Source organism: Anopheles coustani, chromosome 2, assembly GCF_943734705.1.
Source record: "Anopheles coustani chromosome 2, idAnoCousDA_361_x.2, whole genome shotgun sequence".
NCBI classification, from domain to species: Eukaryota; Metazoa; Arthropoda; class Insecta; order Diptera; family Culicidae; genus Anopheles; species Anopheles coustani.
Genome location: NC_071289.1, coordinates 53,947,615 through 53,972,025, shown reverse-complemented (window position 1 = coordinate 53,972,025; position 24,411 = coordinate 53,947,615). Strand labels below are relative to the sequence as shown.

Below are 24,411 nucleotides of genomic sequence, written 5' to 3'. Positions count from 1 at the left end.
TACTATTAAAAATAGCTACTCATTAAGGGGAAGTAGTAGTTATTATTTTATATAGCTGCAGCCAAAACTGTTCTTCATAAAATAGTGTATTCAATTTGCACTACACGCTACCTAAGCTATATCAACTTTGACCGCAATGTCCGAAAATTGAAAATCGAAAACCGGTTGTCAAAATATTCCGCCGGCTTCTGACTTGTTATTTGTTTTGCTGTTACTGTGATTCGCTAACTCTGTTACTAAAATGGATAATTTACAATCAATTCAATCAAAGCTCACTCTCCATTCGGCTGCTGCCCAAATTCAAAAAGTGTTAAACCTTTCGAAATCAACCAAGTCCAATCCTCGCAAAGTGTCGGATGCTGAAATCGATCTATTGAAAACCCTGTGCAAGTCGGATAACATCCGAATCTGCCAGCTGGCCAGCGAAGCCTTCCTTCAGCTCACAATCGAGGGATGTTTAGAGCTTGGTCAAGCTGTTGGAGCACTTAATATGATTCTTCCGCACACGACTCCTTCACAGTTTCAGGCACTGAGTACGATAATTTTTGAATTATTGCTGCTCGATCTACGGCGTCGTTGTATTTCTACCGGAAGCGACCAGGATTATGTGTGCCAGTTTGATTTGAAACCTCCACAGCATCCGGTGATAGCGTTCATCAGCGACGGAAGCGTTGGTTGTATGACAAGTATAATGGATATGCTGACCAATGCGTTGGACAACCGAGATGATATTATACGAATGAACAGTGTCGAATTCCTGCGACCCGTATTGCTGCACCTATTCGTTAACGCTAGTCTTTTCCCGGAGTGCCAACAGCTGTGGAAACTTTTGGTTATGAAATCACTCACTGACCGGCGTGCTAAGTCGATTCTGTTTGAAATTCTTGCTTGGCGAAGAGAAACAACAACCCACCAAACGTGTTACACTATGAGTCTTCTCATGGAAACTTTAGAGCTGATTCCTCGGAACGACGAGTGCTGCATAGGTATGAGTATGGAGATTGCTTACTTAATGGCTGCTGTAGCCAAAGATTACATTGAATACAACTACGACCCAACACGGTGTTTCAATCTTTTAAAATCCGTTTGCACCGAGGCAATGCAGTGTGATCCACAGCCTTCCATGGACGTTATGTTGGCGATCGCCGCTGACATTCTGTCCGTTGTTAGTCCAGCTAAGATAGAGAGCCTATTGGAGTTGATCAGTATCATTCTACCAACGTGTGGACAAAATAGTCGCATGCTAGTTAAAGAAGCCGTAATTCAGCTTCTCGGCCAGCCTTCATATACGACGAAACTTCTTTTACTTTGTGATACAATCCTTCAAACGATTGAACAAGAAAAGTCATTACCAGAGCACACAGGTGTGAATTTTTCAAGCGCATCCCGCACGGTTTATTATCACAGCGAACTAGCCAAATGGACTACCGTTTGTCGCTGGTGGTTCTCTTCTCCCGAAGCGGTCGAAGAATTTCTGAGTAAAGGCCAAAAGCAGAGTGTACGATTGTCCACCAGCCTCAGTCAGTTCCATCGGGGCATTTATCTTTCGTTGCATCACAAGGATGAAGTGTGGCGTTCAAACTTCCAATCCTTGGTTACGGTCATGCAGCAGAGTGAACTTCAGGCGGCTCAATCCATGATACCGCTACTGTATGGTTTGGCCAAACAGAAGGACACCCGGAGAAGGTTGCACGTGCTGCAGACCATGGCATCGATGGGAGCAAAGGAAAGTGTAATCGGTGTTCTGAAAGCCCTCACGAAAGATCTGGATCGTGCAATCTGTATGGATTTGTATCTTCGGCTATGGAAGGCAGAGCCCCGTACCTATCCTTTGCTGTACGATTTGCTGAAGGATAATAGTCGGCGGCAGGGCGAAGATCTGTGGGAGCATACGATCGCCCGGGCGTATACTATTCGCGAAGTGTGTCTTATAAAGTAAGTGGTAAATAGGTATTTATTTGAAAGAAAAATACATTTTACTTTCCATACGTGTGCCTATGCATTTCTCATTACAGACCCCAACAGCATGGTGAAGATTTGGTGAACTTGTTCTCGGAGGTCCTCAGCAATCCGAACAATCAGGAAAATGAAGTCGCAATTTGTCTTTCACTCGACGCCATCACCAGCCTGTGTGAAAACCACGTCGTGAATATTGTTTCCACCTGGAAGGTGCTCGGTTTTCGCTTCGCCAACGAAAAGCGCCCGCGAATTATCAAATGCTTGTGTCGGTTCTTTGCCAATGTGCCAAGCATCAAGGTGACCACGCTGGACCAGGAACGGCTGGTGAATCACATTATTGGAACGCTCTGGAACTACGTGACCGACTATGATGATGGAGAAATTAATGCTGCAGCCTTGCAGGCATTGAAACTGTTCAATCCACTATCGTTCACCCTGCGTCAAATTCCCGAACAGTTTCGACAGGGTATTGATCTGCCAGACACGGATGACGACGGGGTTTCTGAGGCGGACAGTGCCGGATCGGTGTCACCCGATTGTTGGATCCAATTGATACTGTACTGTAATCACGGTGCCGTGGAAGCAGTTGGCGAACTTGTGGCCTACTACATCGTACGGGAGATGGAAAGCTTCCGCGGCGGGGTCTACCAAACACCCGAGGGTCGTCCGGAACCGTCGAATCTGAAATATCTTCCGCGGGCGAGCATTCTTTCTAGCATCGTCAACTATCTTGTAGCTCAGAGCGCCAAATTCCCTAACGTCGATGAGCGTGTGCTACTTGAAATGCTTCGAATAATCGCTAAACCTTTCCCGAAGCCGATTCCTCCATTGAATTGGTGCTTTTTACACGAGTATTTTGCCCACTGCTTCGAAATGCGTGACCTTTGCCTGCAGATTGCTGTCAAGCAAATGCCTTACTCCGGGACGGCCAAGCGGTTGGTTGAAAACTATCTCAAGGAACTGACCGAAACGGTAATGTTGGAGGACGATTTGCTGAAAATTTACACCGCTATCGGGGAGATCACCGAAGCCGTGCAGACGGAAATCTACAAACCATTTCTGCACCTTTCACTGCACTTTCTTGCCGAACGGGCGGAGGATAAGCGGTTTAGTGACAACTCTCCATTAATGAAGGCAATGCAGCTTATTGGCAAATCTATTACGAGGAAGTACAACAATGAAGACAACTTTTATCATCTTTGTGTGACGTTGGAAAGCTTTTTCCTGCGGTTCGATATTAAATCAAAGGTGAGTAACAAAATTACATGCTATATAAAAAGCACACCTGAGTCTTGTTTTTTGCTATGTTACCTTCTAGTTATTCAAAAAATACATTGAAATGATGGTAAACCTTCCGGTGGAAAAGTGCACCAGTCTCCTGAAACCAGCCACCTGGCCGGATGGTGAAAACGAGGAAAAACTTCAAAAGGCGATCTACCTACAGTTTGCCTTCCGGCGCTACAATCCCAACGCAACCGAGCTACATTTTTACGGCCTCGGTGATATTATTACAAAGGTTGCCCAAATGGCCACCAAGAGCACGCTGAGTACGTTCTTTTTAAGTGGTCTGTACGGGTTTGTGCAACTGTTTGCAGCCGACGGGGAGGACGACAAACCGTTGATCAATTTTATCAGCGAACTGCTCGGACTCATCCAATGCAGCATAACCGAGGGGCACCAGGATCAGCAAGGTGTAACGTTTATGCTGGACGCATTCTTCACAGCTGTGATAAGCTTCTCGGGATACGGCGAACTGCATGGCGGGCAAGTGTTGGCAAAGGAAATCCACCTTCGGTTGGAGCTTTTCCCACTCGCTTTGTGCACACTTTTTCAGCAAAACTTGTGGCGAGAAATTGAAATCAAGGTGAGTTTGTTGAATTTCTAGTCCGTTTGGTGCAGGTAATAATTTTATCGAATTATTTGTTTCAGATATACGAATTCCTTTATCATCTGTATGAGAATGCATCAATGCCGGATGACTACATGGAATGTCTCAGAAACGCGCTAATATGTTGCAAGAAACAGCCCTATTTCCAGCAGGCAAAAGTTTGGCCTAAATTCGTTTCTATGCGTAAAGTTAATACAATGTACAACGCCTGTTAAATGAAGGGAAAATCATATAATTTACTGTAAATATGAATAAATTTCTTTTACCTACATTCATAAATGTGTGTAAGCCTTTGAAGTATTTTCTTTGAAAATATTTTGTTTTCCATTTATTTAATCTGAATTGATTATACGTACCAAAACCTATGTATACACTTTTAGTTTTATTATTTATTAAAAAATATAAAAAAGTGGTTGTGCTTTTCCGTTTTTGGTAGCATTCTTCTAAATGAACAATGAACCTGCCCGGTAAACAAAATAGATAAGAAGATCGTCAACATGCAGTCACGAAGGTCAGCGCGAAGAAATACTTTTAACTGCGTCACGCACACATAGCGCACTAAAAGCGTAGAAAGATAATGGACATTTGACCGTATCAAACGAGCGCTCTCTTCCAACATTAGAACCCAAAGCGAACACAGTCGAAAACAAGTGGCGAACCGCGCCGCACAATGGTGACAGAAAACAGGCAAGTATTGATCGAAACTGCTCCACATCGATTAGAGGCTGCGTACAAGGATATCTTCACCGAGGGAGCTTTGGAGTTTTTAGCGCAGCTGGTGACCGAATTCGATCCGGAAGTCGAACGGGTTCGTTAGACCGGAAGGTAAATGGACCCTGTTTACGGTATGTCGCTTATCAAAGATATTACGTGTTTATTTTGCGTACAGGTTTTGCAGAACCGTATCCAACGTAGACTGCAGTTGGAGCAAGATAGCTGGACTCCGGAGTTTCGGAATGACAGTGCGGCTTTGGATTGGACCATCGACGAGTTGCCGGAGCGGTTGCGCAATCGGAAACTCGATCTGGGAGACGTAAGCCCGGCGAATACGGTTCATTTCATCGATTGTCTATATGCCAATGTGCAGGGAATTCAGGTGCGAAGATAAAAAAGTATCTGATCATTCGAAAGATTTTATAATATTGTTTTGTCTCTTAAGGTTGATTTTGACGACGGGCACTGTCCAACTTGGCGTAATACGGTGCAAGGCATATACAATGTGACGAAAGCCGTGCATGGCACACTGCCGGGTGCTCCGGCAGACGTACAATCTTTCCCAATACTGATGCTACGACCAAGGGCGTTTAATATGATCGAACATCACTGTATCGTGAATGGAAAGGAAGTGATCGGACCACTATTTGATTTTGCCATCCTTATGTACCACAACGCTCGCACGATGGCTAGCTTTGGAATTGGGCCCTATTTTTATCTTTCCAAGGTAGTATAGCATCATGTCAATAAATATAATAATACTTTAACGTTTGAATTTTCTATTTTCAGATTGAAGACCCAACCGAAACCCAGTTGTGGAACAAAATCTTCACCTGGACAGAACATCAGCTGGGTATACCAAAGGGTGCGATCAAGGCTTGTGTGTTGATTGAAAACATACTCTCCGCTTTCCGCATGGAGGACATACTGCACTCGATTAAGGAGCACGCGATCGGTTTGAACTGTGGCATATGGGATTATTGTGCAAGTATCATAGCCAAGTTTGGCATGCGGAAAGAGTTTCTGCTTCCAGATCGCAACAAGTATGTTAATATGGGACAACCGTTCTTGAGGAATTACATGCGCATGCTGATCAACATTTGTCACAAGCGAGGTGCTTTAGCGACTGGTGGCATGGCGGCCAAGGTGTTACCGTTTGGTAAAGAAAAACCGGTACAGTAAGTAATTTCTTGGACTGTTTTACCAATCACATGTACTAAATGTAAAAAATCGTTATAGAAGCGATGAAGAAATCATTGCTAATGTTAAATTGGCCAAATCGGTTGAAATAGATGCCGGTGTTGATGGATTCATGATCTACGATCTGCGAATGGTGGAAGCAATCAATGAACTATGGGACCAGAAAAGCCATTCCAACAATCAGCTTATAGTGTTGCCAAACATAAGTCAAGTAACTGCTGGAAGTTTGCTGCAAATTCCAAAGGGAGGTGTGACCATCGCTGGTCTTAAGTAAGGAGTATCTTTTCTAAATTCACAGCTGAACAATCTTAATCTGATATTTCGATCATCGTTCATTTTAGCAACAATATTACGGTGGCGTTATTGTTCATCTATCACTGGCTTACCGGAAGTGGCGTGTTCTTTTTGAATGGAGCCGTTGAGGATTCTGCCACAGCCGAAATCTCACGTTCGCAGCTATGGCAATGGATTCGTATGGGAGCACTTATTGAGGACAAGGAAAGTACAATTGTAACGCGCCAACTGGTGTACAAGATGCTGGATCAAATCATTTCAGCTGCTTATAGATCGTGGTGCATAACACCAGCGGATCGGAAGCGTTTACTGTCGTCTAAGTTCATGCTGTTGGATATTATTTCATCTAGAAACTACATACAGTTTATAACGACTTACCTGAATGACAGTCATAAGTTTCGAACATTGCATAATAAAAATGATGGGCTGATGGCAAAGCTTTAAAAACACGTGGGGATAACTTATGCCATTCTATTCCCCTGAGGTGAGTGGTTTAACTTCTGTTTAGTCCCCAAGTAGGGCACAGTAGGGATGCCCATGGCGCCGGCATTACGAATGGCTGACCACCGATCTATAATACAATGTCTTTCCGTCACCCAAACTCTCTTCGATGGGAGACCTTGTCCCATCACATGTTGTATCATTGAAAAAAAGGCCGCAAGTGGTTTGAGCACGATTTAAAATTATCTTCAAAAACTTGGACAATTTTAACCATTCACCATCAATGCTGTCACTTTCACAATGCAGCCAAATTATGCTGTCAGTTGAGCGTTTCCTTCGCCTGATATACCTGTGCATGTTGATCCACCTTATGCCTTTAGTTTTGACGTTAGGTATTTTGACAGATCGCTTTTTCTTATTTTTATTCGCGTGTGCGAATGCTTGGTTGTACCATTCGGTTTGTGGTGGATTTTTCCATATTTTCAAAACATTCAACCAGGTAAATCGATGTAAAGTGCGTTTTCCAACTATTTGCTACTCGTACATTACAGTCGTCGGCTTCGCTAGTGCACGGATTTGTGAACGCTCGATTTGTTGAGTGTGATTCTATGTGAAAACTGTGGATAAAAGCTGCTGCTAACTTTCTCCGACAAGCTAGTTATTTGCATTGATTGAGTGTTACTGCAAAGCCTATCATCTTATCAAGCTGTTACCAGATCTACAACGCCACCGATAAGATGGAGCACATCAATACACCAAAGGTAAGGCCGGAACTTTGTTTGGCAACGTTGCATGCGATATACCATGACATTAAAGCGCTCTGATAAGAAGAAAGGGTTTGTGCGATGTAAGAGCATCTTGTAGTTTTGTCCAAATCCTGCATCCTTGCTGCAGTGCATGGCAGCATAAAATGCATGAGAGATGAAATCAAACGGAAATAGATTATCGATCCATGCAGCATGATTGCTGACGTGCTAATTGCTGCCCACGGTGGAATGGATGCCCGACTCGCTCGCACTGTACTCATACAGCTGTTGAAAACCTGTTTTAACTGTATCGTGTTGCAATTTGTTGTTTGTTGCCTATACGATGCAAGTTTGCGGAAATTCTGGAATTCTTCGATTGCAGGTAATTACAAAATGCGACTTTTTTCCTGATCATTTTTCTTTGGCCCGCTGACGAAAAGACAACTGTTGCTTGCTGTACTATAAGCAAGGATGGAAAAAAATGATTCATAAAACGGATGTCCTACGGTGAGAAAGTTCTAGTGAATAGATTGAGCATACTCTTTATGTTTCAACAAAAACCAAATTGCCTAAGTTTCTATTATAACAATTGTCACCATGCTAGAAATTTAACTAAACCAAAATGAGATTCCTTCACCCTAGAACACCCTTGTTTTGGACGATATTCCAGGTGCGGTCACCTGTCGGAATATCCTTATTATTTTCAAGTCTCCAGCAACATGGACCATCAACGTAATCCTTTTTTCTTTTATACTATGACCTTACTCTGCTCCTTCAAGATCACTCTGAGCTCATCTAAAGTGAAGCTCCTACTCTTTGTTTTAGTCAGTACCAGGAAAATTAAGGTAGAAGATAGCAACTCGATTCATTCGTTAATTTTATCTATGTCAGGACAAAATAAAATTTCGCTTTGATATTGAAGGATTTTTTCGGTTATCAAACCGCGCAGAAGTTTATCAATCGATACACGGCAGACTCAATTGTATTTTATATTTGGTTTGCCTAACTGATTCCCTAACTGTTATGTATTTTCTAATCCCGTATTGAGTGTCCTTTGCTTGCTATTTTCCTGTTTTCTCTTATCATTGCACCCCAAATTCCCCTATCACCACAACCAGTTCGCCATTGGAGTCTGTACGTTGCGATTGATTGCTATCAATGTTATTGAAGATCCCGCTGTAATAAATTTCAATTGAATTTCACGGCACCGGATTGATTTGCATGCACTGCAGTTAATATTATGGATTGCTGCATTTGTTTATTAAAGAGAAGAGCAAATGAATCGAAATGTTGTATTAGATGATCATTGCCTGCTGGCTAATCAGCACAACTTTTATTGAATGTCCTTAAAGATAATCACCACAATTCATTAAATTATATATAAAAAAAACTTAAACAGCGAGCCAGATGCACCAAACGATAATTTATAGTTTTTAGATAAGGCGATATATAACTTTTGTTGAAATAGATTTTAAAATTACCTGGAAATACGGGGCATCAATGATTTACAATAATATTTCAGATTTTCCAAGCCATGATAAGTTAGTCAGAATTTATTGGGGGTTAAATTGTTCGTCTTGCTTTTGTATTAGTTACTGAGAAGCTGACTTTTTCTTGAGTGTGTTCTTTTGTTTTGAATTTGCGAAAAAATAGATTGATTGTGTGCTATATTTAATTTAATTTTCCCAGTATATATTTTCATATTTCGAATAAATATTCAAGAGTGAACAATGTGTGTCTTCATTGATTTTTCAATTAAGTTGTATCCCTTTTCTGGGGTAGTTATTTAGTTAGGTGAGAACATGTCGGTTTCCCTACACTTTTCTATCGATATTTGGCTTATTAAATCAGTGGAATACGTTTAAAAGTTCTATCATAAACCGTAATTGCAAATGTTGAAAAACCTCTTCAGAAAAAGTCTAAATAGTGTCAGGTTTTATTTGTTACTGTGACCAGCGGTGCATAATTGTACGCTGTCCTCGCGTGCTCATAACTCTAACAAATTCAATTATATAACCCGGTGTCTGGTTAGTACGCACGTCATGTTCCACAAACATTGCGGCCGGAAAAGTTCTCTTGGTCGATACTGAGTTGGCTGCTTGTCGCCACCCTCGCCACAACATTGCCAAATCGACTGGCACAAATAATGAGACCACGTAGTGCTGGACTGCAGATGCATTTCGAGTTGCAGCAAAATCAAATGTAGTTGCATTCTCAAAATAAGGAGAAAAAGAGAGCGTGTGGCCGATATGACCGAACTTCAGAGAGAAACATTTATTTGCTTGGCCTTGACCTTCCCGATTACATACATTCAAAATTTATGGCACGCGACTTAACACAAAGTAAGTGACGCTTTCCTGAAAAAAAACATTAAAAAACATTATCAAATAAAGTACATTCCACCAGTTCGCTGTATTTTTTTCCATTTACTTTTGACATTGCGTGAAATGCAATTCGTTCGGAATGGTACCGACTGACCACAAAGCATGCAATAAATTACTTGACCTATATTCGAATTGAAAAACGCCCAGAATCATGAGAAAGATCGCCGGGCACACAAATCGAACGGTTCGAAATCATTCTTTACGATCGTTGCTATCACGATGGCACGATGGTCAGGATTTTCCTGCACGTGACCGTACCTTACTCTCCAGTTCGGAGGACACGGAAAAAAGCATGCGCTTTTCAACACCAGTTTTTTTTCCTCCAATGAACGGAATAGCAGAAGGTTTAAATTTTCTATTGGTCACATCTTCCAGTTTTTCTAACTGGGCAGTTACGGCCAAATTTGTTTAAAAAAAAGTCTTCTTTTGTTCTTCAAATAAAACGCACCTCTAGTTATACCCTTAAGGGTAGACGTTATTTAAAAAACATTAAGTCTCATTTAATCATAACTGTCGTAAACTGTTCAATACATATTTTATCTATTCGTAACAATCTTAGTAGTATGTATGAAATTTGTCTCGGACTTTACTATTAACGAAACGAATCCAGAAGCCTTCGGGATATGTCTGATGTTTTCACGAGAGCAGTGAAGGCAACCACGAGCAAAGTAGTATACATACGTTGTATATAAACAGAGAGAAGCCCGAAGCGTGGTGGCAGCGAATAAGATAGGTCAATGCTAGGAGAGCTGCTGAAGAACATCCTGCAGGAGCAGTTGGTATCCTTGTTCCCAACGTCCGCCCAACACGGAGAATGCGAGAGCGAACAATAGTTGGTACTGGCATGGCAGGTCCCTCTAGGACCGCGTCGGGATGTACCACGGCGTGTCTCGGTGAGCGGGAGAATCAGACGGGCCAGTTTTTCTCGTGCGAGCCTCCCAAATCCAGCACGACGTACGATTGCAGTTTACGTGCTGGGTGCTGCGGTCTTCCCGCATTGGGAACCTTTTCAGTGCGCGTTTTCCATCGCACCACGTTCGGTCGGTACGGCTTCCCAGGGCTCTGATACCTGGATCTGAAATTCTGACGCAAAGCTTCGGTAAACTAAAACACCATATTCCGATATGTAATCACTTCGGTGGTCGAGTGAGGTGTGGAGTAAGGCTTTTTTGGGGGGGGGTAGAGATAGCTGAAAAGCAAATCAAGCGCGGGGAGATGGATTAGATAATTTTCCCGCCCGCCACAAAAAAGGGCCATTGGCCCGCAACGTCGTCCCGTGCGTGGGTGCGTGTGTGTTGGTGTGTATCGTTGAAGGTTGTCGAGTGTCCCGAGCAGCGCTCGGAGAAGTTTGTTTGTCGCAGGACAGTAGCCTTGATAGGTCGCCGCCGTGTTTACATACAGAGGAATCGATTTTCCGAAACGGCCGATTAGCGTCGGGAGGCGCGCAGGGTGCGGTAATATGTTTTGCTTCGAACACCGATCTCCCGAGACACCCGCGACATCGGCGACAGTGGTTAATTAACGTTTCGTATTGCCGTTCCGTGGCGTTTTTGTTCCGAGTTCCGTGGTAGAAAACAACGTGGCGTGTAGAGCAAGTTTAATCAGCCCGAAACAGATAAAGGAAAGTTCCACCGAGTGAGACGCTAATAAGCAAGTAAAAGTTGTAATAAGGAGCCGCGTTCTGTTCTCCTTGGCAACCGAATTGCAATGGCGGAACCGGAGCCAGTGTCCCCGTCGGAGTCGTCGTTCAAGCAGAACTTCGACCTGGTGACACCCGAGTTCGAGCAGGACCCAAAGTTGCTCTGGGGCGTTCCGGTGCCACCGTTCGTGTCGGATAAGGTGGTGACGTGGGTTGAGGAAAACTTTCCGCATCAACCGCCGCCGGCGATCGAGTTCCGTGGTCATAATGTCTTGAAAAAGGTAAATAAATCGTTCTGCAAACTTAGGAGTCAAGCTGCTCGGTTTACAACAACCAAAACGGGAGAATAGCTCAACTGGAAAGCAGCCCTTAAGAGGGACTTTTGGCTTTATGTGATACTATAGAATCGCATTACAATCTTTGTAAAAATATATCCTTTTATTTCAAGCGTTTACCTTTTATAAATATATATTTGTTTTGTCCAACTCTATTGAAACACTTTATTCATGCTCGATGGGATCGGACACTCTGCGGTACAGAATCCGACCGTTCTTATCGCTCGACAGAGGTTTTATCGGTTATTTTATGTCCACAAAACGCTAGTTAGGTGCTAGTTTATGGATACCCGGTTGGCATTCCGACCCATGAAATCCTGTTTTATACCGACGGGAGCTATTTGTAGGCCGTGTTTGAACGTGAGTGCTCCATAATATCCACCGTGTGATTTCTTTGCCAAGTAAAATATTGCTCTATGTCATACATGTTTGCTATCGAAGATATATATATTTTGTAAAAGGATAAATGTATATTGACTGGTTGGATTTTAATGTTGCTCCTTCAATACGTGGTACTAGAATGGTTGACGAGATCTATTTCCTGCTAATGGAACGCTCAGCTGGTCCTGCGTTGGCGTGATTGTAAAATAAAAGGAACCGATCCGACAAATTTAATATTCAAGATTAGACCCATTGAAAGGAAATGGATCCATCGCCGCTGGAGCCGTTCCTTTTCCTTCCTAGGAACCTCGTTCTCCAATGAATGGCCCTCAGCTGTCGCTGTTATTTCAACGTAATGAATTTACCATTCCCCCTCGGCAGGACGTTTGTAACCTTATCCGCGTTGCTCCGTACTAGTCCGATGACGGCATTTGTGCGCTAAATAGACGATTTGGGTTCGGCTTGGGGCAGACAATCGGGTCACATTCCGCCCAAACCGTGCGAAATTCAAAGACGTCTTTCCTTTGAAGCTGTGAAGAGAAAACAGAATAAATCGTACGTCCGTGGCGGCAACTTGCGTTGGGGTTTTTGTTTTCCATTTTCAAGTTCATATATGAAGCAATTCCACTTGAACTCACAACCCATGCAAGCTTATTTAAATAATGCTTATGTAAGACGTGTCTGTGCGTTTTTATTGGGTTGATAATTTCTTCGCATGCATACGTATAACCCATGGAAATATACTGTAGGTGGAGTAGACAAGTTGGAATGCTAAGTGGAACAGAGCGAAAGCAATCGTCAGAACATTCATATCGAGTTGAGCGTCCATCGAACGATGTTTGGTATTTCAGAAAAAGGGCAAATACTTTCATCGTTTCTTTATCTATTCTATACGAAGTTATTTTCTTTCGGTTGACCTGGAAAGAACAGTACAGAAGATGGACAAAGAAAACGATTACTTTCGATAAAGGGTAACTTATCAATGTTGTTCCTTTTTATTTAGACAGTAATGAAAGTAATCAACTTAAAGTGTATAATTCTAAAACAGTAATTTAACATTTCTCAGATTAAGAGTGTTCTGTACATATAATTTTATTACATATTACGTTACTGTACATATAATATTATTTATTTAAACTGGGGCCTCCACACTTTGGTTGAGTCATTCAGATTGTAGCTATCCTTATTTTTCATCAAGCAGTTCACATAGTTAGGTTCGTATTTCAATTTTCTTTTTTAACAGATATGCTGTAATCCAAGGGATAAACTTTAATATTTTATTTGAAATTTACTAGTAAGTAAAGTTTCAACATTTTTCTATTTCAAAGTTATTTCTGCATTTTTCTTCTGCTGAAAGGGGTAAAAATGCTTAAGCTTACACTAACTAAAAACAATTATCATTTTTTCCTGTTTCCTAAGAGGGTTATTTCAAAAGCAATGAATCATTCACAGCTTAATAAACTTTCAATTGTTTACTTTTATTCTTACCTTTTACAACTTGCATCACCTTAAAGTAGAAATTGAAAAACCCAGCTTAACTATCTTATCAAAGAAAAGAAGCAATTTCTTTCACTGCGTTTTGACAAATCCTTGGCTTTTAAAAAGCTAGCGTTTTTTTGCAGAGTAACGATAATTTTACAGCCCTGCGTTCTGGTGGCTGAACGGGATGCTTTTCACTTCACGGAAGGATTAATTGTAACGCAAATGGTTGCAGAGTTCCGCAGGACGCGCTGGGCCGCCCTAATACATTCGGAGAAAACCCGCTTTCACCTGTTTCACGTTTTACGTGGAGGGTAAATCCATTGGGATTGGTTTTATTAGCTTGGGACTGTCTACCTTTACTTTTCATTTGTTTTCCTTTGGTAAGGCTACTTACCCTTTTATGCTAGTTTGTTATGGTGCTAGATCATTCTTTATACAAATTTTACTTATAAATGATGAATTTGGAGAAGGTTGTAATAAGCAATGAATGCAATCTCTAAACTTTCCATATTTTTACAGATTTTTATCCACTCTGATAATCAAACAAAAATGTCTAATCTACTATGGTGTTGAACTTTTTTTATTGTTCACACACTCACTCAGAACGGACGGTCTCTAAACTTTCCATCTTTTTACAGATTTTTATCCACTCTGACAATCAAACAAAAATGTCTAATCCACTATGATGTTGAACTTGTTTTTTTTTGTTCATACACTCGTAGAACAGCTGGAAAATTGAGTTAAAAAAAGAAGCGAAACAGAGAGCATTATGAATAACAAAGTTTTCTGCGGCCTTTAGAGCCTCTGAAACATTCGCCGTCAAAGCCGTCGTTTCGCTGGTTTGAGATCAAAACGAAACGATCCCCAAAAGAGAAAACAACAACAGCCAAACCAATCCGTTTGTGCTGTGTGGCCTGCAGGAGTTATTTTGTCCTGTTGTTGTTTCCGTTTGGCCAACAGCGTCATCCCTTTGCCACTTTACAGACCTTCAAAACAAGGCAGACCGGCGTCCAAAACGGAATGCTTGGTCCGGTCCGGGTGGTTCATAAAAAATTCAGCTCATGTGCAAACTGGATGGCGCTTTCCCGAGCGCAGGGCGTTAATATTATTGCTTGTTGATCCTTCTCGTAAAGTTTTTTTTCTTTTTCTCCTTAACTTGCGCTTCTTGTACCTGTGGACTTAAGTTAATTTCCAGCAACATTCCGCGTTTGTGTTTGCCCAACTGAGATTACATTTTCGGAAGCGAACGGAGTTGTTTGGCTTTATGTTTCTTTTCAATTAACCACATTTTCTGGCCGTATGTGGACGACGTCACACTAATCAACAGGAATATTTCGCACCATCATTATTGTGTAAGGCGATTCGGATATCGCTTGGCCTTTTTGTTTTCACAGGAGCTTACAGCGGATTTGCAAGAAGGAATAATGATGGGTCGAAGTTGGATAATAAATTAAGAACCCAACAAGGAGGTGGAACGCCATTCTTATCGCCTTACCGTTGGCTGGAACTCTTCCTCCGAATCGCATGCCAAGATGTGCTTGATCATTCCTGCATGGAAACGGGAACCACATATTTACGTCATACCTGGTTTCCTCGTGAAGAAGAAAAACGGAATCGTTCTGTAGCGCACGTGTCATGTAATATACGTCCGGAATGACATTCACGCAAAGGGCCGGTGATATCGAACAGTGCCAATGGTCCAGGGTATGGCGTCAGGCTGGTGTGTAGCACCAGTTCATACATTTTCCGCCCAACTTGCCTTCCCCAAGTTGCCCCGTAATGATACTTTGTACGATTGTTGCCGTTGTTGTGCCTGGTGCTTATCACCTCCGTTGGGTGTTGGCAATAACAGAGTTAGTTGTGCAAAATAAAAATAAACGAACCATTGTTGGTGGAGCGAACCCGTAAAACGCTTGGAAAGGGAGGGCGTAAGTTAAGCGGCCTTTTTCTTGAATGCCACTTGGAATGAGGTATCGTATTGTTTTAATGCTGTAGACCCATGAGGATGATTGTTTACTATCGCCCCGCTTTCGAGCACATGTGTACGAATTAGTGTCGACATCGTAAGAACATAAACGTGCGTATTCATGGTATGTTGGGTTAAATAAAATAGTCGCGTCCTTCAGCTTTACCGCGAGAGATTGAATTGATTAACACTGGAACTACCGGACCAGTAATTTTGACTGGTCAGGTACTGTTTTCAATAACATTTATTTTTTAAGGGTGAACAATTCTACCAAATGTTAATGCATTACTTTCACACACACACACACACATCCAATGCAATGTTTATTCTTTTTTATCTTTTGAACATAAATCGCGGTAATGCTTTTTGCGTCAAAATTGCGGTAGTACTAGTGTTAATAGACTTATTTTCTTCAAACATTTTTTTTATTTCGTTCTTTTTGTTATTTTTACAAATTGTGAATGTCATGTGTCTAAATTGGATATCATTAATATTTCTAAGACAAGCTGTTTATAATTACCTGCAAACCCTTCTTAAATTGATTAAATACTGGGAAAATGCATTTGGTGATGATAAACTTCCGTTTTATTTATGTTCAGTTTTATCTACCAATGGAATACATTTTATAATCTCGTTTATGGCTCACAGAGTTTGCTTTTGCGCTGCGATTGAATGTTACTCTTATCGTTGCTATTCAATACAAGTCTTCGTAAACTTGATAAATATGTAATAATGTAATAAATGTAAATAATGTAATAATTAAATTAATTTCCACAAAAAAATCACTTGAAGTATCTCAGCTAAAGTTGATTTTATGATAGTTATTTAGAAATGTTAGAGTACCGTTTATTTCACATGTCATAAACATAATCAACATAGTTTTCTTTGCCTAAAACATCATTGATAAAGTTGTAATGTGGCTAATGGAAGAATTACTTTGGAAGTGATTGTGAAACATTACATTAAATGTGGAAAATTACTCGTAACTATAATAATCACTTTACCTACACTCCATCGCATAATTAAATTAGCTATTCCTAATCCGTCACCAAATTGGTATAGATTTAAGCTATCTGCGGCGTCAGCTGCTACGGTGTTAATGAACCGTTCCCCACATTGTCGCCACTCCGTGTGAGCAGCATGAATAATCCAAAGTTAAACATGAGCATCCGCGTCAATCGTAGACCCCGATTTGGGTGCAACGTGGGAGGGTGGCGTTGGTTGTTAATTGCAGATGATGGACGATTTTCCGGTCTGCTGACGTCTGATCGTTGGTTACGTTTCACTTCCGATCAGTCCATCGAAAATCTCCTTCTTTTCAGATCGAAAACGTCCGCATGATTGACAGATACAACAGCAAAAATCCAACCGTTGGAGTGCTCTACCTTACGGCAACGCATCTCATATTCGTCGACCCAGATGCCAACAAGGAGACGTGGGTAAGATTGTCCTTTCTTTCGTTTGCGGCATAGGAGAGGGCAGCAATTTGCATATAACTTGTTCTCAAGCGTATATAAGTCAAAGATCAAGCGTAACAAGAAGAAGGATTCCACTTCAAATTTCTATCCCTTTATTATATCGCTTTGCGAGTAGGAATGTGGTATGATGCCAGTTCCTGTTCTGTTTCGTGTTGAAATAACAACTATGATGTAAATTAAATTTGTTTGGTTCGAATCTCATTTGTACGTTGTATAGAACTTTTTTACTAATTGAGTATGTTACTGTATCCAAACAAATTTTTCATTTGTGTATTGTATTCATTTGTTTTTCAAATATACAATTTTTATATCTCTGTAAATCTTTTGAAACAAACGTGAACTCCAACAAAATTCGGTGTGTTAACGTTTTATTAATTATTGTTTTGCTGTTAGTTGAAGATTTTTTTCTTGACTTAGATACCAAATGTAAATAGTAAATAATTGTGTTTGTTGATGTCTGATTAACTGAACTACTTATTACTTAAAACTTACTTTAACTTACTTAACTTAAAAATAAAAAAAAAGTTCTATCCGGTTGTAGGCCATCTTTAAAAAACGCCGCAAATTGAGATATATGAAATGAAATTGGTCATTAATTGATGTGAAACAAAAAATCGTTAATCTTAAAATACCTACTGTTAGTTGGTTTGGTAAGCTTTTCAGAGCTGTCGTAGAATTCGAAACAAGAAAGGGCTATCGTTAGAAAGGCTATCGTTAGAAAGTACATTTTATGTACTAAGTTATAAAGTATGGCACCCACCTGTTTTCATTGGTTAGTTTTGAATTATCGCGCTTGGGGGATTAATCAAATTTTGAAACATACACCATTTTTAACGATATTTTGGTTTTGCTCGAAGAAAAAAAACAAATGCACGCTTGGTATTGGGTCCGGTTATGCGTGAGGAACGGAACCTAAACAATCGAGAGCAAATTTAATTAGTCAAAGCGATATTCATCTTCCAAGGCGAAATGGAAAGTTATTTATACAAAGTTTACAAACACTCCTCCCAATTTTCCTGCACCCCTTGATTATCGTGATAGGAGCTATTGTGGAGGTTTGTGAAGATTACAGATTATTGCAATACACCTGGGATGCTGCTGAATCATCTGATTAAGCATGTTTGGAATAACCAATGCGCCAATTTGTCGCATGCTCACTCTTGCCTGAGCTTACACTACGTTAACCAAAAATCCAACGTGAACGTGTCAACGTAGGAACACGTTCTCTCCGTATTCCCTGGGGGCATAAATATGCGACCATGCCATTGCGCTTGACTTCCCGAATACTGCAGAGGAGGCATAGCTCTAGAAATAGGTCGCCAAGAATTGTTAGATAGACAGTTTCCTGGTTTTTCATGTGTGCTTATTAAATTTACTTGTAAACAAACCAAACCCTCCAACCTCTCTTTGTGGCGACACGGGGACAAATGCCTATCGGTCACTTATCAAATTGTTTTACTTTGTCGAATAGGTCCTTTACATGCACATAGCGAATGTGGAGAAGCTGCCCCTGAGCACTACGGGGTCACCGCTGTTGATCCGCTGCAAGACGTTCCTCTCCATCACGTTCGTCATTCCGAAGGAGCGCGAGTGCCATGACGTCTACACAACGCTGACCAAGCTGTATCAACCGGTGCACATCAAGAGTCTGTACTGCTTCCACTACACCACCGCTACGAAGGATCTGCCGAAGGCGACCGGCTGGGACTACTTCAAGCTGGAGAACGAGTTCCGGCGAATGCGCGTCCCAAACGAGCAGTGGAGTGCCTGCACGCTCAATCAGAACTACGAGCTGTGCGACACATACCCGCAGCAGATCTACGTCCCCGCCGATGCCAACACACAGATCCTGCTCGGCAGCTCGCGGTTCCGCTCGAAGGGTCGGCTGCCAGCGCTCACCTATTTGCACGCGAACAAGGCCTCAATCTGCCGCTGCAGCCAGCCATTGTCCGGGTTCAGTGCACGCTGCCTCGAAGACGAGCAGATGCTGGAGACGGTGCGGAAAACGAACCCGAACTGCAACTTCATGTACGTGGTGGATACGCGACCCAGGGTAAGGAGTAGGACGAAGGGTGCGTTTTCTTCAAGTACCGTTCAGTGGTGTGAACTTTCTTTTTTACGCTTTCCGACCAGATTAACGCCATGGCAAACCGGGCGGCCGGCAAGGGGTACGAGAACGAGGCGAACTACGAGAACATCAAGTTCCAATTTCTCGGCATTGAAAACATCCACACGATGCGCACCAGCCTGCAGAAGCTGATGGAGTGTAAGTGTTTGCCAATGGAATAGTATCCTTGCCAAAAAGTGAACGAACAGAAAACCTGTTAGCATGAGGAATCATCGGGCCGGGGTCGAGTCGGGGGAGAATTCATTCCTTGTGGGGCTGGTGTGATTTATTGGTTCGCAAGTCGACGGCGCGTGAAAGCTCTTTCGCGAGACGACGGCTCCTTTATCGTGATGAGCATATATCGTTACCGTGAGCTCACGTTGTTTACTTCTGTATCCTTACCTTCCGTCTGTCCTCTTTCTCGCCGCCAGGCTGCGAACAAAAGTCGCCCACGATGAGTGGATTTCTAAGTGCTCTGGAATCTTCCGGCTGGCTGAAACACATCCGATCGATACTGGATACGTCCTGGTAAGTGCTGGAAGAGATGTCGGGTGACCCGCCGAACCGTAGCGTACGGAGTGAAATTAACGAGCGATACTGGTGCGGGGTAGGTTGGGTTATTGCTTACTGCTCCTTTGGGGGTGAGAGATAGAGAGGCTAGAAAAGGCGTCATTACACACCCGGCTGTTAAGAGACATCTGTTCTACGGCCATTAACTGGGCCATGGGCATGATGAGCCCTAAGAATACTTAAGGTGAAAATCACCCGACGTTAATTGATCGTTTGTGTTGCCTCCTTAATAAGGATATGTTTTCAACGTATAACTATCGGGTTTTACTGCAGTACTTATAATGAGATTCAAGAATTCAATGTTTTGTCATAATTTTCGTTCATGTTTATATTATTGAAACCTTAACATTGTTACGTCCGTACGATCAAAGCAAAACAAATCATAAAAATATGATCATAGCGTTCTTAATCGCCGTGCAACCAAAAGAAACCATCTTCACTCCAAAATGGTGTAATTGGCTGTCAATCAATGCGATTTTTTCACTGCGTACGGCAAAGTGTTAATTATTACAGGAAAATTATTAATATTTTTAACATTTGAGTACCAGTGTTTTATTCAACCATAAGATATCTCGTGCACATTTTATCTGCCTTATTAATATAATAAAAACTCTGTTATAAGTGATTTTGTTTAGAATAACAACTCTTGTTAGAGATTTACATCTGACTTAATAATTATTAGAATCTTTTAACGATTATTAGAATCTTTTAGTGAATTATTTATAAGCGTAAAATGAGTTATAAGTCGCCACCGAGAGTTAAATCCTTAACAGGGATTCGAATCCAAAAAGAGCGAATGAGTGGGTGTAAGAGTTGCTAGTCGCCACATAGATTTAAATCAAGGAATCGGATTCGAAAGAGGAATTGTAATCGCAACAAGATGCAAAAACATCATTTGCATCTTGCACTTTCTTTCTAGTTGATTTATTATTTTAATAATTACTCTTATGGCATTTGAGTCGCTGTTTAAGATTCGAATCCTCATTTGAGAATCCGATCCTTCATTGAGATTCGCATCTCTAAATAGAATTTGAATTCCTAAATGAGATTCGATTCCTTGTACGGGTTCTTTTTCTCACTCTTGGGATTCGTATCTCTTCTTCGGACTCGAATCTTTCCGTGGGATCCAAATCGCTGTGGCGACTAGCTTCTTTTCCACTTACTCATTGACTCTTTCTGGATATGGAATCCCTGTTAAGGATTCTAGTAAAAAATGAGTCACAAAAACTATCCGTGAGAATTAAAATCAATCAATTCAATAGGAAGTTAAAATTTTCACGAATTTTATTGGCAAATTTGTTTCGATTTTTGAATTAAAAATCCCATTCCAGAAATGTTGGGTATTGTTTTGGATACGCAGATAAGATTAGTCTCATGTTACTCATGTTGAAAATCACAAATTTCATTATTTGGAGATTGTTTTTAGCTAATTATTGACGTTATTCTACGTCCGATTTTGAATTTCAATGTATGTTTTAGTTTCATCGCGAACGCCGTCGATAAAGGGATCTCCGTAGTGGTGCATTGTTCGGATGGATGGGATCGTACGGCACAAGTGTGTTCGTTGGCCGCGCTCATGCTGGATCCATACTACAGAACTATTAAAGGATTTCAGGTAGTTCTTTGAAAAGCATTTGGTTAAGCACCTCCGTTTTAAACATATTTACGTTGTGCGTACTTATTTACAGGCACTGATAGAAAAAGATTGGTTGGCTTTCGGGCACAAGTTCAGCGACCGCTGCGGCCACATCCAGAACGACCCGAAGGAGGTGTCTCCCGTATTTACGCAGCTGCTCGAATGTACCTGGCAGTTGATGCAGCAGCGCAACGATGCGTTCGAGTTCAACGAGCGGTTCCTATTGATCCTGCACGATCACGTCATGTCCTGCCAGTACGGTACGTTCGTTGGCAACTGCGAGAAGGATCGGCTCGATCTGCGGCTGGCGGAGAAAACCTTCTCACTTTGGGGCTACATGTCCAACCACCTGAACGAATACATCAACCCACTGTATCGGCCAGAGATGGACGAAACGATCAAGCCAAATCTGGCACCGCAGAATATCAAATTCTGGCGCGGCATGTACAGCCGGTTCGAGAGCGGCATCCACCCGCGGGAACCTCTGGAGGATCTGCTGATCGCTAGCAAGGACCATTGCACCTCGCTCGAGGACCACGTGCAGCACCTGACGAAGCGCATTAACAGCTTCAAGAACATGCTGTCGAAGTCGGCGAAACGGCTGCAGGGAGGCAGTGCCGCGCTTCAGTCACGCTACGGTCCCGCCGATACGAGGGGTCCGCCGATTGAGGTGAACGATAATCGGTACAACTACGACCGGAAGCTGAGCGAGCTGTCGGCGGCGGACGATGACCATCCGCTGAAAACGAGTGATTTCTCTTTCTCTAATCTTTCGGTAAGTCAAAGTGTGGGTGGTTATGGGTTTTGCAATTCGAATTATTTTTGCAAACGCTTATCGTATCGTATTTTTCGTCCAGATCTCAGAGTACAATAGCGAAGTGGAAAAGGTTAACGATGACATTAACTCCGTTGCTGTCGAGTGGAAGTCCCTTCGCTCGGTTGTAAACTGCCCGACCTGCTCGATACCGTTTGATCAGATCACAAAAAAGGTAATATTCCCCATCAATCCTGTCGGTTGATCGGTTCGGAGAACAACCAATTGGAAATAGTATATTTATTTAAATCACAAATTACGGCATCCTTTCAGAATCACTGTTGGAAATGTGGCGAGGTATACTGCGGTCGGTGCATCGACAAAACACTGCCGCTGCCAGGTCACGATAGCGGTAACCCGGTACCGGTCTGTCGCCAGTGTTTTCGGATCGTGCAACAAGTTAGCCCCTAGAGGAGTTCGTTCGGACATTCCCTAGATGAACTGAGGCGAGCGGTATCCTTTAGTTTTGATTCGTGATACATTTAAGCTAGAGAAACATTATCTGCACAACAATGCGAGGCTAAGGGTTGGGTTGTTAGTGTTTGGTTTTGGGGAACGAAAAAAAACTGGGCTCAAATTGGAAGCGATCGTGAAATGTTATCACTTTTTTATCTTAATTATTGCGAAAACCAAAGCTTAAGCAAAAACAAATGCAAAAAAAGGATGACCTATCGATGGAAGCTGAAAGTAATTGGTACGAATAGCGTATCGAGAGAGTCGATTTGTGACGATAATTCATACCCAGCGAAGGACTGTCAATATTAGATGTTAGAAACGTTAGTTGTTCAAAAGCAAACTACTACTACAGTCAAGATAATTGAAACCCAACATGGAAGCAACGAGAAAATACTAGGAAGCTTTACGATAAGAAAAATGTGACATTAACAGTCGAATCTAAAATTATACTGAAAAATATGTACAGACAATTTGGGACTACCTTCCATGATCCTAGCGTGATCCATGATAATCTGAACCATACAAAATTACAATATGCGCTTTGGCATGGGTAGGACATGGGCTTCGAATGTGACCACCCACTAGCTGGGAGGGCAGGCTTTAAGAAAGGATTATACATTGGGAAGAAATGAATAGTCTTCTGTTGCGCAACAACACAAGTTTAGAAAATAGCTCCTTTCATATATAAACGCGCACATCATGTTGGGCGGTGGAACGCCGATGGTAAAGATTATGTGATTTCATGCTTGAGATATTTCCATCGACTGCTGTTTCATCTTCTAAGTATATTAATTGTTTTCCCCTTGCAAGCATCACAATGCAGTGCGGACGCTTAGTTTTAATCCTTGTTGACAGTATTTGCTTTTGCACGTGCGGATAAACGTACAAAAAAAGGGAAAACCTAAAGTTCAGTGTCAGGCAACGGCACACTAATCCAATGTAAACTATATGTATATGGTGAGTGAAAACATGAAATGACCTGTTGCTCTCAAGTTAGCTAAATATGTTTAATATGCAAAACAATGAAATAAATCAAATAAAAATATACACAAACCAAGGATATTCGCCAAAATATGGTTGAGTCCTTTTACATTTTTTTTTTGTTTCGATGACAACATTCGTCAAAGAAAATGACAAGACTTTCGTGCATGCATTTTCTTCAGTTGGAGTTTGGAGTGCCGTTTTCTATTGGTAACCTTTTTTGGAAGTCTTTTGTGGAATATCGCACGATCTTGCCCGACCATATAAATATTACGTACAACCGTTTCATTGCAGAAGGATGTGAAAACACCCAAAATTAGGGCACGAGCCGTCCAAAACAACTTACATAAAACATTCAACTATCCCACCTAGTATCGTCTTATCACGTTGTACCCTTTCCAAAACATTGACCAGTTTTGGACGCGAGTTGTACCCTTTCCAAACGCGTGCCAGTTGTGGAAGGGAGTAGAGTGAATCCGTAATAAATACGAGTCGCTCGTTGAGAAATTAAACCAAACGATATCGCGAATCCAACACCGACGTAGGATAATTTTAAAGGATTTAGTATAAATTAAGCAATATTAAAATGATTGTGGTAAGTGTTCTTTTTCGTAATTAATGTCTATGATTCTTATAGGATATTCGAAAAAAAAATGCACTAACAATCTGCTTCTTTTTCATAGATATTTTACAGCGTAGCACTACTCACGATGTTGCAACTCTCCTATTCAGTCGAAGTCTCTGGATCGTCGCTAGTTAACCATTCGCCGTTGGCTGCACCAGGGCACTCAAGTGCGACGCAAACACTTCCACTTATCCCGAACGAACCGACCGATATTGCCTCCGTCGATCTGCTCGGCCGAAAGATCTTCATACCGGTCTTCAACCAACGGAAAAAGTACAACAAACGGCGACGTGTGCAAAAGCGCGCGCCAGTCCG

The 24,411-nt window shown here is 41.7% G+C and overlaps 3 protein-coding genes across 4 annotated transcripts; all 3 read left to right on the top strand.

The window, feature by feature from the left end:
* Positions 1-241: 241 nt before the first annotated feature.
* LOC131265555 (focadhesin) lies at positions 242-4,120 on the top strand. The gene is made up of 4 exons (XM_058267837.1): positions 242-1,935; positions 2,016-3,207; positions 3,278-3,823; positions 3,889-4,120. The coding sequence occupies exons 1-4, from the start codon at positions 242-244 to the stop codon at positions 4,060-4,062; spliced, it is 3,606 nt and encodes a 1,201-aa protein (XP_058123820.1). The 3' UTR covers positions 4,063-4,120.
* A 397-nt stretch (positions 4,121-4,517) lies between these two features.
* On the top strand, positions 4,518-6,499 carry LOC131265565 (malate synthase-like). Its single transcript, XM_058267851.1, has 6 exons — positions 4,518-4,655; positions 4,737-4,943; positions 5,007-5,288; positions 5,351-5,739; positions 5,801-6,031; positions 6,103-6,499. The coding sequence occupies exons 1-6, from the start codon at positions 4,518-4,520 to the stop codon at positions 6,497-6,499; spliced, it is 1,644 nt and encodes a 547-aa protein (XP_058123834.1).
* Positions 6,500-6,979: 480 nt separating this feature from the next.
* On the top strand, positions 6,980-23,552 carry LOC131265559 (myotubularin-related protein 8). Of its 2 annotated transcripts, XM_058267844.1 has the most exons (9): positions 6,980-7,257; positions 16,752-16,868; positions 18,379-18,960; positions 19,041-19,173; positions 19,446-19,542; positions 21,064-21,199; positions 21,273-21,995; positions 22,078-22,209; positions 22,308-23,552. In XM_058267844.1, exons 1-9 carry the CDS (start codon positions 7,234-7,236, stop codon positions 22,443-22,445), a joined length of 2,082 nt encoding a protein of 693 aa, XP_058123827.1. In that variant the 5' UTR covers positions 6,980-7,233; the 3' UTR covers positions 22,446-23,552. The 2 variants fall into 2 exon arrangements, with proteins under 2 accessions (XP_058123827.1, XP_058123828.1); XM_058267845.1 differs by lacking the exon at positions 16,752-16,868.
* The last annotated feature ends 859 nt before the right edge of the window (positions 23,553-24,411 follow it).

Excerpts from the sequence above, each read along its gene's own strand:
- LOC131265555 (XM_058267837.1), top strand. The coding sequence starts at position 242 with ATGGATAATTTACAATCAATTCAATCAAAGCTCACTCTCCATTCGGCT. Across the intron at positions 3,208-3,277 it reads GGTTCGATATTAAATCAAAG|TTATTCAAAAAATACATTGA; the intron begins GTGAGTAACAAA and ends GTTACCTTCTAG. Across the intron at positions 3,824-3,888 it reads GGCGAGAAATTGAAATCAAG|ATATACGAATTCCTTTATCA; the intron begins GTGAGTTTGTTG and ends TATTTGTTTCAG.
- LOC131265565 (XM_058267851.1), top strand. The coding sequence starts at position 4,518 with ATGGTGACAGAAAACAGGCAAGTATTGATCGAAACTGCTCCACATCGA. Across the intron at positions 5,740-5,800 it reads GGTAAAGAAAAACCGGTACA|AAGCGATGAAGAAATCATTG; the intron begins GTAAGTAATTTC and ends AAATCGTTATAG. Across the intron at positions 6,032-6,102 it reads GTGACCATCGCTGGTCTTAA|CAACAATATTACGGTGGCGT; the intron begins GTAAGGAGTATC and ends CGTTCATTTTAG.
- LOC131265559 (XM_058267844.1), top strand. The coding sequence starts at position 7,234 with ATGGAGCACATCAATACACCAAAG. Across the intron at positions 18,961-19,040 it reads TGGTGGATACGCGACCCAGG|ATTAACGCCATGGCAAACCG; the intron begins GTAAGGAGTAGG and ends CTTTCCGACCAG. Across the intron at positions 19,174-19,445 it reads CCTGCAGAAGCTGATGGAGT|GCTGCGAACAAAAGTCGCCC; the intron begins GTAAGTGTTTGC and ends TCTCGCCGCCAG.